This window comes from Onychomys torridus, chromosome 8 (genome assembly GCF_903995425.1).
Source record: "Onychomys torridus chromosome 8, mOncTor1.1, whole genome shotgun sequence".
NCBI lineage: Eukaryota > Metazoa > Chordata > Mammalia > Rodentia > Cricetidae > Onychomys > Onychomys torridus.
In genome coordinates this window covers 21,615,125-21,633,631 of record NC_050450.1, presented here as the reverse complement: position 1 = coordinate 21,633,631, position 18,507 = coordinate 21,615,125, and the positions used below count along the sequence as shown (strand labels likewise).

General features: G+C 45.8%; 1 protein-coding gene across 5 annotated transcripts in view; it reads right to left on the bottom strand.

Moving 5' to 3' along the window:
* The window catches only part of Fbxw11 (F-box and WD repeat domain containing 11), a 99,593-nt gene continuing 81,086 nt past the window's right edge, over positions 1-18,507 (bottom strand). For all 5 annotated transcript variants that reach the window (XM_036195466.1, XM_036195467.1, XM_036195469.1 and 2 more), the window contains 8 exons: positions 14,129-14,266; positions 12,278-12,396; positions 10,415-10,664; positions 7,384-7,502; positions 6,502-6,612; positions 5,558-5,636; positions 3,543-3,728; positions 1-1,688 (listed from right to left, as the gene is read on the bottom strand). In XM_036195466.1, the coding sequence (XP_036051359.1) occupies positions 3,567-3,728; positions 5,558-5,636; positions 6,502-6,612; positions 7,384-7,502; positions 10,415-10,664; positions 12,278-12,396; positions 14,129-14,266 (978 nt within the window). In that variant the 3' untranslated portion in view covers positions 1-1,688; positions 3,543-3,566. The remainder of the gene's footprint in view (positions 1,689-3,542; positions 3,729-5,557; positions 5,637-6,501; positions 6,613-7,383; positions 7,503-10,414; positions 10,665-12,277; positions 12,397-14,128; positions 14,267-18,507) is intronic.

Sequence of the window (18,507 nt, the reverse complement as noted above, 5' to 3'; positions counted from 1 at the left end):
AGAGGAAGAGAAGAGAAGAGAAGAGAAGAGAAGAGAAGAGAAGAGAAGAGACGACACCAACAAGGAAAAAGCAACATCAACCAATAAACCAATCACTGACACACACTGATGCCCACAGCATTCACAATGCCAGGGTGAGTGGAGCCCAGGGGCCTTCTCTCTCCTAGAGTGTGCTTCCATGGGAAGAGGCTCCATTCCCAGGGAGGGGCTGGTTGGTCCTTTAAAGGGTACTCACTGGCATTCCTTGATCTTTGGAAACAATGGTGAGGGGCAAATCAAAACCTAATCTTGGAAGAGGGAAATGTCGACCAAAGTCCTGTCTGTGTGCCTCTCACACCCGGGAGCTTAGAGAACTGAAGTGATGAGTCACACCAGAGCTGACAGGAGGGGAGGGGAGGAGAGGGAGGCCTGAGGCTGTGCTCCACACAGGAGGGCCTTGCCCTTCCTGTGAGCTCTGAACAGCTGACCTGCTCCGCAGGTTCTAACTCAGCAGCTTCCAACACCCTGCCAGAGTGCAGGGAGCCCAGAGCCAGGAGCCCCGTCAACGGGGCTGCCTTCTCCCTGTCTCAGGGTTACTGCCACACAGCAGGACATTGGACAGAGAAGAGATGATCCCCGTGATGAGGTGATCACTAGCTCTCAGGAGGGGTACTCATGAGGAGGAGAACAGTGACATGGAGACTGCAAAGATGCCTGTCCACTGCAGAAGTCACAAACAAACAAACATCCTGATAAACTTCTGAAGTTCCATCTGAACACAGCACACACAGGACAGTGACAAATAAAACGCAAAGGAACACTGCAGGAAGGTTCTAGGAATCACAGCAACCCTGGAGTCAGGCTCTCGGGCCCACCTGCAGCTGAGCGCGACACACTCCACAGTAGTGTCTCCGATGCAGGGGCCCGTCCGGCAACCTTGAGCTTGAATTGTTATGTACATTATATCTACATGCGGGTACAGTATTTTAAATTAGGAGGCAAGCACGTGGATAAGGGTGTTACTCTAGCAAATATCAGGAAATGATGAGGGAACAGAGAACAGTTAATAAAAGAAAATAGCCGTATCACCTGTGGAGAGGTAATATAACTCACTTATTCTTTAAATTAAAAGAAACTGGTACAGAAAGGAAGTGTAATCCAAAAATACTAAAATAATCCAGAGCTGTCCATTGTCCGACACATTCCTATGCACGTCAGAATGACAGTGACCTGAAGGTCTAAGGAGAAGCTGCTGCTGCTGCTGCTGCTGCTGCTGCTGCTGCTGCTGCTGCTGCTGCTGGAGAAGAGAGCCCTGAACCCCCAACACTTCACCAAGAATGCAATGTTGTTTTTAGTACCAAACCAAGGTTCAAAGCGATGTAAATTAGAGACAGGTCTTCTCCCACGGTCGCTTTGCTTCTGAAGAACAGGCCATGTGTCCTTCCCGTGAGCGTGTGCATCGGAAGGAAGCGTTGGGCTCTTCACTGGAGGGAGGGCGTGCGCTGCTGCTCTACTTGCAGTCGGTAGGCTAAGCTGTCCTTCTCCAAGTAGAGCCAGGGGTGGTGCTGGGAAAGTTGGGGCTTGAAGAGTAGGGCTGGTATGTCTACCCAGCATCTAGAACCAATCCCAGCCCCAGCACTCAGCTGTGAACGAACTCCCTTAGGCATGTGGTAGCCGCCATGTAGCCAGTAGTTCAAGACCAGGGAACCCTGGAGAAGAAAGGAGACCAGACATTAATTAGGCCATGGGAGAGGCACAGTAGGCAGGCTCAAGAATGGAAGGGAAAGACCAGGGGGAGGCCATGCTCTGAAGATTCCACTCAATGAATACAAGACTCTGCCAGGTGGGTCTTTCAATGGTCATATACAGAATCTTCCAAGAGAAAGGAGTGAGGGAGAATTTGACTGTGTAGGCAGACCCAGTGTTAGCACATGGGAAGAGCAGGAACAGTAAACATCTGAGTGGCTCTCAGGTCCCTGTTGGTGGCCTTCCCTGACACACAGCAGGTGTGTCACTTGGGGTCCCAGAGCTGTTCCCTCCACCAGCACTACTGGTCCAAGGGAACTGTTCAAAGCAGCACAGATCTGCCACTCTTGACGCAGATCTTTGATTCTTAAAGGCTGCATGGGAATTGGCTGACATGCCACAGGCTGTGTGTGTGAGCTCTGTCCCGACTACTCACTTCTATCACTAAAGTACAGAAGCAGCCACAGGAAGTGCAAGCCAGCGAGTACAGCTACGCTCCCATTCAACTGATCTATGGAAGGTGGAATTTTAATGTCATCTAATTTCTACATGGTGTCCAATTTTCTTTTTGATATGTTTCAAGTGTTTAAAATACAAGAACTATTTTTGGGGGCTGGAGAGATGGCTCAGAGGTTAAGAGCACCGACTGCTCTTCCAGAGGTCCTGAGTTCAATTCCCAGCACACACATGGTGGCTCACAACCATCTGTAATGAGATCTGGTGCCCTCTTCTGTATACATAATAAATAAATATTTGAAAAAAAAAAAAAGAAGAACTATTTTTGGCCTGCAGCGGGGCAGGAAAACCAAAGCATACAATGGGTCAGATGTGGTGCTTGGCTTCAGTGTGTCAGCCCCGAGCAGGGCAAACTTCTTAGTCATTCATGGGATTCAACCTTAACTCAGCAGTACCTGACATGATGGGGCTCCGGGTGACTTGGTATTAGGGGTTCTCATTCTTTCCATCCCCACAACTTCTCGATTTTACACATAGACATTTTATACTTTTTAATAAAAAAGAAAATATTAGTAAGAAGCTACAATGAATTAAGCAATGCTTTTAAATTAGGAGATTTTAACCACAAGTCTTTATATACATATATTCACAGAAGTATGGGTAGGTATTAAGTCTACAAAGTGTGACCTGTACAGAATCCAGTGGCCTCTGGTAAATCTTCAAGTTGGGAATGCTGTTCTCAGTAGTCATGGGTATCTGAGATGTGGACCAGTTGGCCATCTCTCATCCTTCTAAACTGAGCATATTGATAAGCAAAACATCCTGTCACCAACCGTGTGATGGCTATGTAACAGAGCAAAGGACCTGCTTCCCAAAGCACCTGCTGCCCTCACCACGAAAGATGGGTTTCAAGGCTCACCACACACTTCACGATCTCTCATTTCTGAGATGGCAACAGAGAGTGGGCTGTGGTGGTGGGAAGAAAAATAATTTGGATTGTCCTCCTGTGTGCATGCATATATGTGCATCTGTCTGTCTGTAAGCCACAGAACCAAAGGACCAGGAAAAAAGGTTTGATTCCTGCACTCCAAAAACAAACCTGAAGAACTATCCTGGTGTGTAACAGCCATGACCATCGGGGAGATCACTTAGGAAGCCAGTTTTTAAGACAGCAACCTCATCCATCACCTGTTAACAATGATGTGAAAGCCCACGATGTGCAGGGTTCTGTGGTGAGACCATCAGGACCTCACCTGTTAGATCCAGATGAGGCTTGTTAACAATACCAAGGAATTCAAAGGTAAAGCCCAGAAGCAAGGCCTTGAAGAGCCCAGGTAGGGCTTGGGTTTGAGCATACTCACCAGATTGGGCCAAAGTGCAGACCGCTATCTGGAGATATAGGTGTAGGTTCTGGAGGGAGAACGTGTCTCATTCTGGGCACTGGGAGGCACGTTTAAGAAATCCCAAATCAAAATAGTGTCATCATGGGAACTGCTGATGATCTGAAACTCATCAAACTGTAGCCGAAACACACGTCCAGAGTGTTCCTGCAAAGGAGCAGCTTGATTAACAGTACCATCTTTAGAGTCCCCACCTCCAGAGCCAGGATTTAACTCAGGCTGCAAAGTCAGCATTTCTCCAAGCTTCCTGCAGGACTTCCTAGCCACTGAGCTATGACTTTTCTGAGAACAAATGCTCTGTTTTGCCTTCTAGGGTTTTCTTTTCTTCCCTTTTTTATGTTATAAACATTATGTCCTACACTGTGGACTAGTCATATGTCACAGAAGAAAAGCTATGTGATCACCTCACAGAGGCCATCAGAGTTAATACCCACTTGGAATACACTGTAAAACCGGAATCAGAAGTGCAAGGTTGCTATAATGTTTCTTTTTTCTTTCTTTCTTTCTTCCTTTCTTTCTTTTCTTTTTATTTTAAGACAGGGTTTCTCTGTGTAACAGCCCTGGCCAGCCTGGAACTCCCTTTGTAGACCAGGCTGCCCTCCAACTCACAGAGATCTGCTTGCCTCTGCCTCTTGAGTGCTGGGATTAAACATGTACTACCACACCCTGCTCCTATAAACAAATTTTTTTAAACATAACCAAGAAAATCTAGTTAAACCACAGCAGATGAGCTGGGCGGTGGTGGCGCACGCCCTTGATCCAAGCACTCGGGAGGCAGAGCCAGGAGGATCTCTGTGAGTTCAAGACCAGCCTGGTCTACAAAGCAAGATCCAGGACAGGCACCAAAACTACATGGGAAAGCCTGTCTCAAAAAATTTTTCAAGAAAAGCACATCGCTGTTTTCAGATGTCTTCTTTTAAAAAAAAAAAATCAAACAGATTCAATATTAGATTTCAACAGCTTTGGTACTATTACAAAAGATTGACATATCAAAATAAAGTATTTATTTGGTCTTAAAGCAACCCAAGATATTCTGCCATTTACACTGACATGCGGATGACCCTGGAGGTCATTACATAAGTGGAATAAGGTAGGCACAGAGAGACAATGATCCCACAGACTGGATCTCACAGCAATGAGACAAAAAGGAGGACACCGGAGTGGGAGAAGGGGAAGGGTGACTGGAAAGAGAAAGATGGGTTGACTCCCAACGTCCATCAAAGGGTCCAAAGCATCAGTTAGACTGCAAGAACCCTGTCAATCATCCATGGACCACAGAGTAACCACAATAAAAAGCCAAGTGTTGTTGTATACTACAAAATTTATGAAGAGGAGTTTTGCTTTTTGTTTTGTTTTGTTTTGTTTTGTTTTTGTTTTTTGCAGGTAGGAGACAGGGTCTTATGTATCCCAGGCTGGCCTCAAATTCACTATGTAGGCAAGGATGACCTCAGACTCCTGATCCTCCTGCATCTACCTCCCAAGTGCTGGGATTACAGGTCTGAACTACTACACTTGGTTTAAAAACAGATTTTTAATATATTTCTATCAGAAAGAAATTAAAATTGATGTTCTCGTTAATTAGTTGATAATTTTTCTCTAATGTATACTATAAACAAAAATATCACATCATAGTCCTTTAACAATACACAATTATTTATTAATTCAAAATAAATTTTAAAAATTGAAGTGTTCCTATGTGCCAAAGCAATAATCCATATAACAGAGACTGAGGGAAATTCTACCTTAACAGTACACAAGTGTGCAGTTATAAAACAACACAGCCGCACACTGAAGACTCCCCCAAGGATACATGAGGTACACAGTACAAGCTATGAGGGTGCCTGCCCATCTACAGAGGATCCTGCAGTAGTGTAAAGGGTATGTTCTGGCTGGCCAAAATTACCTATGAATCTCTAAAAGCATGGTACAAGACACAAGCTTTAGTGGGTACCCCATCACCCCAACAAATCACATACCACCAAGGTGCGCAGACACAATGTGCTTGCTGGGGCCCGAGGGTCAAGAGCAGCTTGCAAATCCCAGACTTTAATCTTCCTGCAAAGGAAAAACAGACTGGGATTAACGCAAAAGTTACCACTGTCTACATCGTGGGCATATCCATGACAAGGCAGAGGGCAACTGCAAGTCTCTGTCAAACCCAGTAGGCAACATGCTGGCGTTTCTACGTTTCTGAACTTAGATTTTGAATATCTTATTTTGGAAAAAGAGCCTAAACCTTCCCAGAGTTCCTGAAACTTTGAAGGGATGTTACTGTTAAGGAGATAAATAGGCAAAGGACTTTGGGTTACCAAATTCACTTCCTAACTAGATATCTATGTCATCAAATTCATTACTTGGGGGACTGAATGCAAGATTCCCAGGATGCCTTTCTCCAAATGAAGAAATGATTATAGCACTAATGCCCAGTGACCAAGCATATATAATGCAGGACTGGGGCTTATGGCTTCCATTTGTCATTGAGAACAAAAGGAGAAAAGAGGAATTTATTATTGAGTTCAAAGGAGGGGGTAGTGGTGTTCCTGTTTATTTAGAATTAAGCAAAGACCAGAATTTCCTGTAGTGTAACCTGTGTATGCACATATGTATATTCATATGCACATAGGTCTGGAGTGAGTTCTTTCCTTACCAGGGCTGCTAGGCTTGTGCAGCAAGCACATTCACCAGGTCCTACTCTTTATGTTTCTGGTAATAGTTAGCATATAAGCTAGAACTCAAGTGCCTGGCTACAGTGTGGTTCAGGCAAGCTTTACTTCATCTTTCTGGACCAGGGCATCCACACCTGACACACTGGTATGACGGATTTCCTCACACAGAGTCCAGCATGCACAGAGCTCTTTAAGAGACAGCGGTTGTGTTCCTGACAAGGCTATACCCATGCATGTGCAGACTGAACACATACCCATCATAGGCGCCACTGACAATCCTCTTGTTATCAAAACGGATGCATCGGACCAATTCTTCGTGCCCCTCCAGGACTCTCAGACAGGCACCACACTCAATATCCCATAGCCTTAAACAAGAAGCAGTTGTCTATGAAACAGATTCTCACACATGACTCATGCCCTCCTCAAGTCCTGTACACCTGTTCCATACAGGTAAGATTTTTCATTCTCTTCAATTCCATATTCCCATCTCACTCCTGGCTCATACCACATACATACATACGTACGTACGTACGTACGTACGTGCGTGCGTGCGTGCGTGCGTGCGTGCGTGTGTAAAAACATTTGTGCTTTTAGCACTAATTTAGGCGGAAGCCTCACTTTCTGTTATATTTTGTTTGTAATTTGAAATATAAAAGCAATTTTCTTTTTTAATCAACTCAGCAAAGACACTTCAATTATGCTCCGTCCCTGGGAATTCTCTTGGTATCTCAGCGGATAAATCTACAGAGCCCAGTGGCTTCAGAGGAGCTTCCTGGAGGAGATATAGTCATGAGGCAGGAAAAGAAAAAAGCATGTAGAGCAAGATCACACACAGCCAGGGACTCCAGGCCCAGTGGTCTCCCAATCCTGATGAAACTCAGTGGTGCCTTGTGTGGACTAGATACCAGGGTTGCTTGGTTTCTAAAGGCTGGGTCTCGGACTCACTGGGTGTTCAGTGTCTTAGAAAACTGAACCAACCCCCAGCCATATTAAGCCTTCTCCTTTGCATGATCCACAGGGTATAAACTCATGTCTTCTAATTCTGGAGTAAGAGACTCTTTCGGTTTTGTTTTCTACCCATTGGTTTTTTTGTAAAAAATAAATAAATAAATAAACCAATTCCAATTTCTACGCACCGGATGGTGTTATCCGATGAGCCACTGACGACCAGCCGGTCCCGGTACTGCAGACAGGCGATGCCCCGCTTATGCCCATTCAGAGTGCGAACAAACTCACAGGTGCTCGTGCTCCACACCTGTGGACAGAAGCAGCGCTGTTAGGAAGCCACCAAACCCGCCACAACATGCCTGCCAGGAGAGCTGGGCAGGGAGATGTCCCCTACCATCCTAGCATGCAGGATGGCTGAGGTAGAAGGATGGGCAAGCTTACAGACAGTGTGGCTACACAGCCTCGAAGCAGGGGCACACTCCAAGAAAGGTTCCAAATGTCTCTGACTGACCACACTTCCTTCTTGGTTAACAATGGGCTAGGGAGGAAACTGGACAGCATGGGCTTTGCTGGCCATGGGTAATATAACTGGAGTGAAACCCAGGGGAGTTTAGAAGTCTAGACTTTGAGATCTTCACAAAGACAACATCTCCTGGAAGGCTAAGGTACTTCTGCCTGTGAAGGAAGAAGTTGGTGTCATTTTGTTTTCACACTAGCTCACACATCACACTTAATGTACTGACACACACCATCTCCACCTTCCACAGCCTCCTCTTCTCACCTGTCTCTTGAGTAGTGCCGTACATTCTGGCACAGGACTCCTAATATTCCACACATGATATAAATACTTCCCTCTTGTGGATCTGTCTGTAAGATGCAGATGCCCACAGGCGCACTTACTATGTGATGAGCCAAGTAAGGAGACACAGTGGCTGGAGTTCCTGGGCTGGTGAGCCAGCTGCATCTGCAGCTCAATGGGAAAGCAGCTATTTCTATGTCCACCCCTCCACATGGAGTTAGACCCCCAACCTCATGCCATACACAAAAACTTAATTCAAAACAGATCAAAGATCTAAAAGAGCCAGAATCACACAAACCTCGGAGGAGAGAAGGAAAGAGTAAAGCCCTATTTGGGCAATCATTTCTTAGGTATCACCACAAAAGCACACACAACACACACATAAAATAAAATGGATAACATCAAAATTAAAAGTTATTTGTGATCCCAAAGTGATATCAACAAAGTGAAAGAATGAGAGAAAAATCATTTATCTGATTAAGGAGCTCATCTCTATAATATATATAAAAAAATCTTTAAAAAATTACAACTCAACCATAAAAATAAAACTAAGTTTTTAAATGGGCTTAAGACTTAAACACATTTATCCAGAGCAAGTACACAGTGACCAATAAAACAAGAAACCACTAGCCCCTGAAGAGTGAAAGCCAACCCCAGATACTCCTGCAGTGCATCATAGCTATGGATCAAAACCAGACCAGACCAAGTGTTGGCAAGAGTGTGAAGCAATCTCACCACAGAGGTGTTTTCTAATTAGGCCCAAGTGTTCCTAACTGTCATAGTTAAGTTAATGCACACAAAATCTAATTGTTCCACTTGCAGAAACTGAAGTTTAGATAAAACAAGACCCATGATTTGTGGGGCGAGTTGCCAAGCACAGAGCACTGCCCAGCACAAAGCCTTACGCTGGCAGGACCTCAACATGGGACAGCCACACTGGAAACCATGTGGCAGTTCCCTGGGGTGTCAGTAAATTAAGAGAACTAACCGAATGTGCAAAGATGAATGGGTAAGTGTTTACAGCAACATCATTCATAATTGTCAGCCAAGGGAAACAAACAACAGTGCATCAGCACATGAGGGGGAAACAGTGTCATCTGTTCAGAGTAAAGAAGCACTTGGCCACCAAAAGCAACAAAACCCTGGTCTGTGTTAAACCCTGCATTACACAAGCAAGCTAGATACAAAAGGCCACAGGATATACAAATCTATTTATATGAAATGTCTACAACAGGCAAATTCAGAAACGGAGAGTAGACGCTGAATACTAGGAACATGTGGCTGACTCTCCTGCACAGTTAATGTTGTAGGTGAAAGTGTTTATAAACCAGGCTGGGGTGATGTTATGCAAAGCTGTAAATGCACTAGTAATACATTTGGAAAAGCCAAATCTTCAGGCGTGGAAATTATAGATTAATAAAGCTGTTAATAAATATGTAAGAAAGGTAGAAGGATCTCATGAGGCTCAACCCCTTACTGATGAACTATTGGCTAGTGACAGATTCTGAGAGAGGGAGTCCCTGTCTGCCGTTGTGCACACACCTCGGAGCCATTAGATTCCAACAGATAACTCCGAACCCATGGTACCCAGTCAACACTGGGCAAACTTAATGGATCACAGAACAAAATGAACAGAGATGAATGTGGGAAAGAGAATGTGGGGAGACGGAGAATAGGGAAGTGGGAGGCTGGGTGAAAATGGTCAGGGTGGACAATGTGTGAAATTGTCAAAGAATTTTTGAGTGAAAGCAAAACTTTAAAAATAAGTTAACACAGATAAGGGAATCGCGTGGGTCACCTTAGTCTACAATTGCTAGTTGCATTTTGCCTTTTACTACCTGACCCAACCTGGCTTCTTGAAGGCAGGAAGATGTCTTGTTCATCAGTCTTTCCCCAGCATTTAACCAGGGCCTATACAATAGCAAGCTCTCAGAAGAGAACAAACCAAGTATGAGCTCCACATGACCAGCTTGAGCCATGTCATGGTAGTGGTGTTGTGAGCTGACAAATGTAAAGCTCCTATACATACAGCATCATGCTCAGCTCAGTCTCTTCCCCTTAGGAAGGTGACTTAACAACGGGGCGGTGGTGGGCACACCTTTACTCCCAGCACTTGGGAGGCAGAGGCAGGCGGATCTCCGATCTCAAGGCCAGCCTGGGCTACAAAGTGAGTTCTGGAACTGCCAAAGGCTCTTATACAGAGAAACCAACAATGTCATCTCATGAAATTGGCAACTGTTCTCTATTGGAACCAATGACTTTTTTCTTCTTGTCTTGCCTGTAGCTCTATCAGCATATGAAATGGGAGGGTCTCGGGGGAATGCATAAAGAGCCCTTGCCACCCAGTGCGAGCCACCTCTGCCTATTCTCTGTTGTTTAGGGACAGGAAGAGCCAGGGTGAAGACTGCAGACACACTCACTTTAATGGTCCTGTCTCCAGAGGCAGACACAATGTACTTATCATCAAAGTCTACTACATTGACAGCAGCACGGTGGCCAACCAGGACACGGCGTAAAGTGATATCAGTGGCAGAAGCCATGTCCCACACAGCAATGGACCGGTCCTTGGAACAAGTCACCATCAGTCCGTTGCTGAAGCGTAAGTGCAGTACGGCTTCATTGTGATGGATGAGTGTGTTGAGAACTTCACCCGTGTTCACATCCCAGACTCTGGAAGAGAACAGAAAGCTATGACAGGGAGAGCCAGGGAAAGGGGAGGTCTGGGTTCAGTGTCATTTAGTGTACCGAGTGCATGCTACCAGCAGAACCCCCACACCCCAAGTATATTCTGCCAGACTACTGCCAGCAGAACCCTGTACCCAGGTGCAGGGTATAGGGTATGCCTATGCATGGTATGCAATAGAACCTGGGCAGCAGCCTCCTTAAAGCTGACAAGTGCTAAGTGCCTTTAAGAAGGAAGCTAACTCTGGCTGGGCTCAGGTTTATCTCACACTCAAAGTAATTAACTCAGGGATGTCTTCAGGTTTGTAGAGTGACAAAGACATCCCTCAGGTCAGGAGACTTTCAGTGAGTCTGAGACAACAGGGAGAGTTTGACAGATGAGGAGCCTGGGGTGACCCCAAGCTTAAGGTTTTCATTGGCCTCGGGCATGTTGAAGAATCTACTGCTTATATTTGCAAACTAAGCTGGGGCGTTTCATCAAATCACTTTTTATCTGACACTTGAACAAGCAAAAAAAAAAGCCCCAACATCCTAAAGGATGCACTGACAGAGCAGAAGACAACCTTGAAGGCTGAGCAGTGACAAGGCAGCAGCCTAGAGGCCACATCAGGGCGTGGCCAGTAGCTGTGCTGTGGGTGGGGTTGAGTAAAGAGTTGGGCACTGGGATATGAGACAAGAAACCCAAAGGGTATCACAGAACCCAGGGATGGACCAAGAACTACCCAGCTCCTCCAAAGTGCCTATGACTAAGCAATCCTCCCCAAGCATCTGAGTTGGCTGAGGTGAGCCCCTCCTTTCCGCTCCTCATTCCCTCCAGTCCTGAGACCCCCTCAGCCTTCGCTGCATGATGCCCTTTGGCTCTGCTGTACATGTCAGGTACAGGGAAGCGTGCTTTCCCAGGAGGATAGGGCAGATCTCGGGAACATTCCCTTTCTAGTCTTGATACCCAACTATCAGTCACTGCTTCCCTTCTGCAGTGACTCTTCCACACTGTCCCGGGATGGCAACTGAGAAGTAAGCTTCCACCATTGCAAAGGCTAGAAAGACAGTCATGAGTGACCTCAACTCAAGGTTCAAAACTGGACTGCTCTATGACTCCAAGGAAATGATGTGCCCTCCCAGTTTCCTACTATACCTGCAGAGATGAAGGCAGTATCTAAGAGAACTCAAGCAGATATCATAATCAAATGTGTTGTCTCTGGTCTCAGAACTCAATTTCCTGAGGGTCTACAAACTGCATGATTCTCAGTTCCTTACGCTCAAGAACAACTGACTTATTCCTCTCTGCTCTAGATGGCAAGAACAGGAGGCAAGCTAAAGCAGTGTGACTTTATAGGAGAATATATTACCATCTCTACAGAACACAGCAAGAACAGGATACCTTTATAAAAACTCAGCCTTCTGGACTAATGCTTAACATGTCTCCATGTTAAGTCTTGAGATACAGCAAGTAAAAGTATGTACAGAGCAGCCTGTGTGCATGTATGTGCACATACGTGCACATATGAATGTGCATGCATGCAAAAACTCCTGAAGAGAGTATGTATCTCTGTCTCCCCGGAACGGCCTTTGAGGTCAGAGAACGAAGGCTGGCCCCTCACCTCACTGTCGAATCTGAAGAACCAGTCACGATGACTCGCTCGTCATACTGGAGGCAGAGGACAGAGCCTGTGTGTCCTGTCAGCACCTTCAAGCACTCCAGGCTGGTTTTATCCCAGATCTATTGAGACAAGACGGACCACAGCAGCAATTTAGTGCCTGCACTTCCGCCAAGGTTCCTGTGCACCCTGCACTCTGCATCATGGCAGAGCACGTGCAGGGTGCGGGAGACAAGGTGAGCACCAGAGAGGGAGGGAGGGAATAACCCGAGGAAACAGGAGGAGGACACCACCACCCAGCTTCCAGAGCAGACACACAGCTCTGCGAATGTGCACACTTTGTTTTATTACAAAGCTAGGCACTTTTAGGAATGAAAACAGAAACTGGTTGTGTGGTGACGTGGTCACACCCTGAGCTATCTCCCCTTCTTTCACTCTTTTCCAAACTATCACACTCAGCCTGTACCATGAAGCCTTCCACACTGCTTCTTAGGAGCATGCGCTCACAGCTCTCCATGGCTTTCCATGGCTTGTATAGCAAATTCCTTTCAATGCTGAAAATATCCCACCCCCTGGATGAACTGCAGTTAGTTACCCATCACCACTGCAGATACCTGCTCACTTCCAAGGCTTAGCAGGTACTTTGAATAAAGCTGCTACAAGCGAGTGCGTGTTGGGGTGGACTAAGTTTTCAACTCCTCTGAGTAAATACTAAGGAATGTAAGCACTTGGTCATACGATAAGAGGCGTTCTAGGAAACTGTCAAACTGCCTTCCAAAGGAGCTGGACAGTTTCACATTTCCACAAGCCACAGGTGAAGGGCTGTTCAATTCCTCACCAGCACCAGTGCACGAGTGAGGTGGACTTGGGCACACTAGTGGAATGTGAGGCGGCTTCAGCCTGTTGTTTCCCCTTCCTTGAAAATTGGCAACATGGCCACCTTTGCAAATGCTGCTTCGCTGGCTGGACACACTCTGGAGATGGATCTATTAAGGACTCTGCCTTTCTTTGTGGCTATTGTCAGAGTTTTTTGGTTTTTCAAGACAGGGTTTCTCTGTGCAACCCTGAGTATCCTGGAACTCGCTCTGTAGACCAGGCTGGCCTCAAACTCACACAGATCCACCTGCCTCTGCCTCCCTAATGCTAAGATTAAGGTTTGAGCATGTTTTTAAAAAACATGTTTTAATTCCTTATTGTTGGATTTTTACACACTTTGGCTAGTACTCCTTTATCAGGAGTGTCTTTTATATGTATTTTCTGTCTTTCTGAAGTTTGTATTTTCAGAGAGCAGAAAACTGCCAGGCTAATGAAGCCTAGCCTTCATAGGCCACAGTCTAGTACTACATCTACAATGTCATACCCAAACCCAAGATCATTTTACCACACAAGCCAGCAATCCAGTTTCCAAGTTTTCACTCACACAGGTAAACTGTCCTTATGTTCTCACAAAGACCTGCATGCTTGTATTTCCAGAGGTTTCATTCACAATGAGGAGGGGAGAGGAAGGGAGGGGAGGGAGAGGAGGGGGAACTCTTTCTCATATATATATGAAGGCGAACGGGAAGAGCACTAGATTTCTGGGCACAGCAATAAGAAAAGGTGTCTCTGGGGGCAGGACAAGGGAGTCTGAGAGGATATCATAAACAGAGAGCATCAAATGTGAATGTGCTCAGAGCCAGGGAGAAGAAGTAAGATGAGACCAGGAAATGCCGTTTCTGGTGCTTTTCAACAACACAAGAGCTACTGATGCTGAGAACAGATATAAGCCTATCTCTGCAGAGCAGCAGAGACTAGCACACAGCAGCACTTCAGGGCTGCACATCACTCTAAACTAGCGCAGAGTCGGACGCTCACCTTGATGGAGTTGTCTCGGAGGCCACTGATAATCTTGTCATCGTCATACTGCAGACAGTAGACACCTTTACTATTTTCTGAGCGGCACTGGATCCTCTGCAAGTTGTGCCGACCACACCGCCAATTCGATTCTATGGTCTGGAGGAGGAGGAGGCAGAGAGAGGTGGCTTCTGTGAGTCAACTGCTCTGCTAGCTTTCACATCCTGGTGTTGCTTCCAGAAGCAGAACACCACGGACACCCTAATGTTGTTCTTTTCCTAGTGAGACGCTAGCCAACAGTGCTTCTTCTGAAACCCTCCCTGCCTACCTGACAGCTGTCATAGGACTTCCCGGGAGATGGGGGTTAGATCTGAAATGGACTAGACAGAATTCAGTATGTGTGAAGAACATCATTTGCCCCTAAGATACACAGAGAAATAACTCACTGAGTTACTCCCTAACGGCAAAAGACTGCCCTGTTACTCAGTCCTATCCTCACGACCCACATGTCAACTCACGAGTTGTCTAGTCTATGTGCAGGACTTGCCAACGTTACAGACTGACTGCGTTGTCACTCGCAAGCTCCAGCCAGACTGCAATCACTTAACTAAGAAGGGAATACTTTGCCAGGCGGTGGTGGTGCACACCTTTAATCCCAGCACTTGGGAGGCAGAGGCAGGGGGATCTTAGAGTTGGAGGCGAGTTCCAGGACAGCCAGGGCTATACAGAAAAACCCTGTCTCAAAAAACACAAAGGAAAACAACAACAACAACAATAAAAACAGACAACTTCAGCTCCGGGTTCCAATCCTTGTCATGCACTGTTTAATGAGCATATTCCAGAACTGAGGGTCAAAGGTCAACAGGATGCATGCTGCATTAGAGCCATTGAGCCAGTTGTGAGAGGAAACACTTGGAATCTCAGAACTGGGGAAGATGAGGCACAAGACAACAAGTTCAAGGCCTGAGCTGCACAGCAAGACCCTGCCTGTCTCAACACCAACACTAACACCAACACCCCCCCCACACACACACACACACACACGATCCTCACTTTTAATGGTTAAGCTTATTGTTTTTTCTTGGTCTTGTAATGCAAAGACAATACACATTCAACAGAAACTGTATTTTGAATTTTGACCCTTTCTCTCCCTGACTAACCACTTGGATGCTGGATGCCAGCAGCAAGCCAGTCTGCCACTAGATCACAAGAGGAGAACAGCTGGAATCCACAGTGCAATGTGTCACTGGATCAGCTTAAATATGGTAAACTTATTTCAAGCTACACTGTTTTCAACTTACCATGGGCTAATCAGCTGTAACCTCATGGTACACTAGGGAACATCTACACTCTGATCTAAATTTATTTGACTGAAAATTATGCCAATAATCTTGGTAGTATTTCTCATTGTTTTCCTTTTATAAATGAAGGATCGGTTTAACCTAAGGCTACAAAAACAGTAACTGGACTACTTAGACATCAAACCCAGTTCTGATCAGCCTAGGATTCTAATAGGAACATATTCACTGGTCTAAAGGATAGTCCTTAGGCCCTCTGCATACATGAGACAGTTGTGTAGCTTGATCTGCTTAAGGGGACCCCTGGCAGGATCAGGATCCATCCTTGGTGCATGAGTGGGCTTTTTGGAGCCTACTACCTATGGTGGAATACCTCACAACAGCCTTGAGACGGGAGACACAGACACACAGACACACAGACACACAGACACAGACACACACACACACACACACACACACACACACACACACACACACACACACACTACTGAATGTACCATGCTCTGCTGACTCCCCATGGGAGGCCTTACCTTCTTGTAGGAGGGAATGGGGAGTGGGGAATGGGTAAAGGCTGGGGGGCAAGAGGAGAAAAGGAGATCTGTGATTGGTATGTAAAGTGAATAAAAAATTTCTTGATTAAAAGAACTGCATGGCTACCTTTGGGCTATAAAATAAGTATGACTCTAAAGTAGGCTTTACTTTGTAGTTCAGGGAACAATGGAAGCACATTTACATCATATGAGAGTTTAAAGGAGAAAGTGCTTTTCATGCAGACAGAGGAATGAGAGGACTTCTCTTACACACGTTCTCACTACTCTTCAAGGTATTTTCTAGAATGGGATGAGGTGGCCATAATGTATAACTGTATCTAACCCACTGAGGACACAGAGAGGGATGAGGGAGGGGTGCAAGATGATACCACATGGTCACCTAGGTCTGAATCAGTTCCTGAAACACCTGGGTAAAGCCTTAAAGCTGAACTGTCCCATCTATTCCTGACCCTCATTGGGGAGGGCAGGGCTTCACACATGCACCACCAGACACCCTATTTTCTGTCTAAGTCAAAAGGAAATTGTGGTGTGGTCAAGCTTCTCCACGCTCACAATATTCCTGACTTTCTAGGATATTTTTAAATTTTCAGGCAAAGTTCAGAAGACTTTTGGTGAGTCACTCTGGGAAGACCCCCATTAGGGCAAGTTTTTCAATCTTTAGGTTCTTGAATCCAAGGTAAGTATAGCTTACTGGAACCCGACAGGAAGTCTCTGACGGCCATGTAGCCACCAAGGGCACTCCTGATACTGCCCTCCTTAGTTCTCCAGGCCACCCACACATAGAAGCAGCACTTGCTCCTGACTACACCTACCCAGAACACTGCCACCATGTCTGACGACCTCAATTTGTTTTCTGTTAATTCTTCTCAACCAGGTTTTCACAAGAACTAGACCTTCAAGCCTGGCAGCCCTTGGTAGTAGAAATGACCTAAGTCAAGAAGATAGCCTTGGCCAGTGGTACTGACTGAGCACTGGCTTCCACCTCCGTGTAGCAGATCAGTAGAATCTGTTCCCCCAACAATGAAGGGACCACGTGAGATAAAACATGAGATGTGCTCATCACAGCCTATGAGGAACGCTGCCAAAAACAGCCGGTTGTAATTAAAAAGGGAGGTTTCTCCCCAGATTGGAGGAATTATAGTGTTCATCTAGGCTGCTGTTTGTTGCTGGTAGCCTGCATTTCATAGTGAGCCCAGCAAGGTGCTCAGTCCTCAAATGGAATTCAGCTATTATCTGATTTCAGCAGCAATAAAGCCAGTCACTCAGGTGTCCTCTCCAATACCTGCCATACCATGAGCCATCATGTGGTACCGCTACTGTAGAAGAGAATTTCACGTGTTAGAGAGCTTGTAAAATCCCCTTACCCTGCGCAAAATTTCAAAATACTGGGAAAGCAGCCATGATATACAGAGTATACAGCGGCATTTAAATTGGCAATAGAGTGAAAACAGATGTCTGAGTATGGAGGAATAACATTATTTTTAGAAGCCTAAACATAACTGGGTGGGTGGGCAAGTTTCAGCATTTTCTAGTCAGGACAATGTTAATATCAAGTTTGCAAACCACAAAAAAAAAAAAAAAAAAAAAAGTTTTCCAGTTTCTCTGAATGAAATGTGGTTTATTAAAAGGTGTGATACAACACACCGTCATTTCCCACGGCCAGCTCCAAGGAGAGTGCTTCAAAGGCATTTACTTACCTGGTAAATATAAAGAGTCACTACTGTGAAATGGCAGAAAAGAAAAAGCCAAGTTCAGGGCATTAACATGTTGGATTGTAAGAGCAACAGCCATCTGCCTGCAAAAGCGTTTGGGGTGCGGGCTGGAGGGGGACTGGGGAGTCAGGATCCCAGTTCTGGGAGTTAAGCTCAACCAGCCATTCTTCCTGAGTGTTTTGCAGTGCACCCTGAACCACCCTGAAAACAGACTGGCATGGACTCTGGAGAACGAAGGAGGGTGTGTGACTGCCTCTTGGCAGGACAAGCCTCAGGTTGACCAGGAGTTCCTTCTCAATTTAGAGGCCCCGTAAACCCTGTGTGGCAAGAACACCCAGGAGAGGGGAACCTTTGCAGAAAGGGAAGAACGGGAACTATTCTCCACAGGCTCTGATCCTCATTTCCCCATTTTCTCAACAGCAGGAGCTAGCCACACAAAGCCAGGTTGTCTATTTTTCCTTAAAATACAGCCAATTTCTGGTGACTAGATGTGGAAGGCAAAGTTCAGAAGAACATTTTTCCTCTGTGCTCATCAAGCTGAGAATGGAAGTATTTCGGCAAGCTGTCAAAATAGAGAACAGGGGAAACCAGAGTGCTGTCCCAGAAGTGCCTATCTGTGGAGTGGAAGGGGAAAGGACAAGGGATCCGTGACACATGCCTGACATCCTCTACCTCTGGACAGTGTGCTTCGGAACCTTTCAATGCTGCCTTTGCTCTAACAGATCTGAAGCACGGCCAATGGCTCTCATCTTAATTCTTAACCCAACAGTCAAGGAACTGAGAGTACCCACACACTCAGAGGAAGACGCAAGTCTGCAGGGCTAAAACATGCCCTGCTC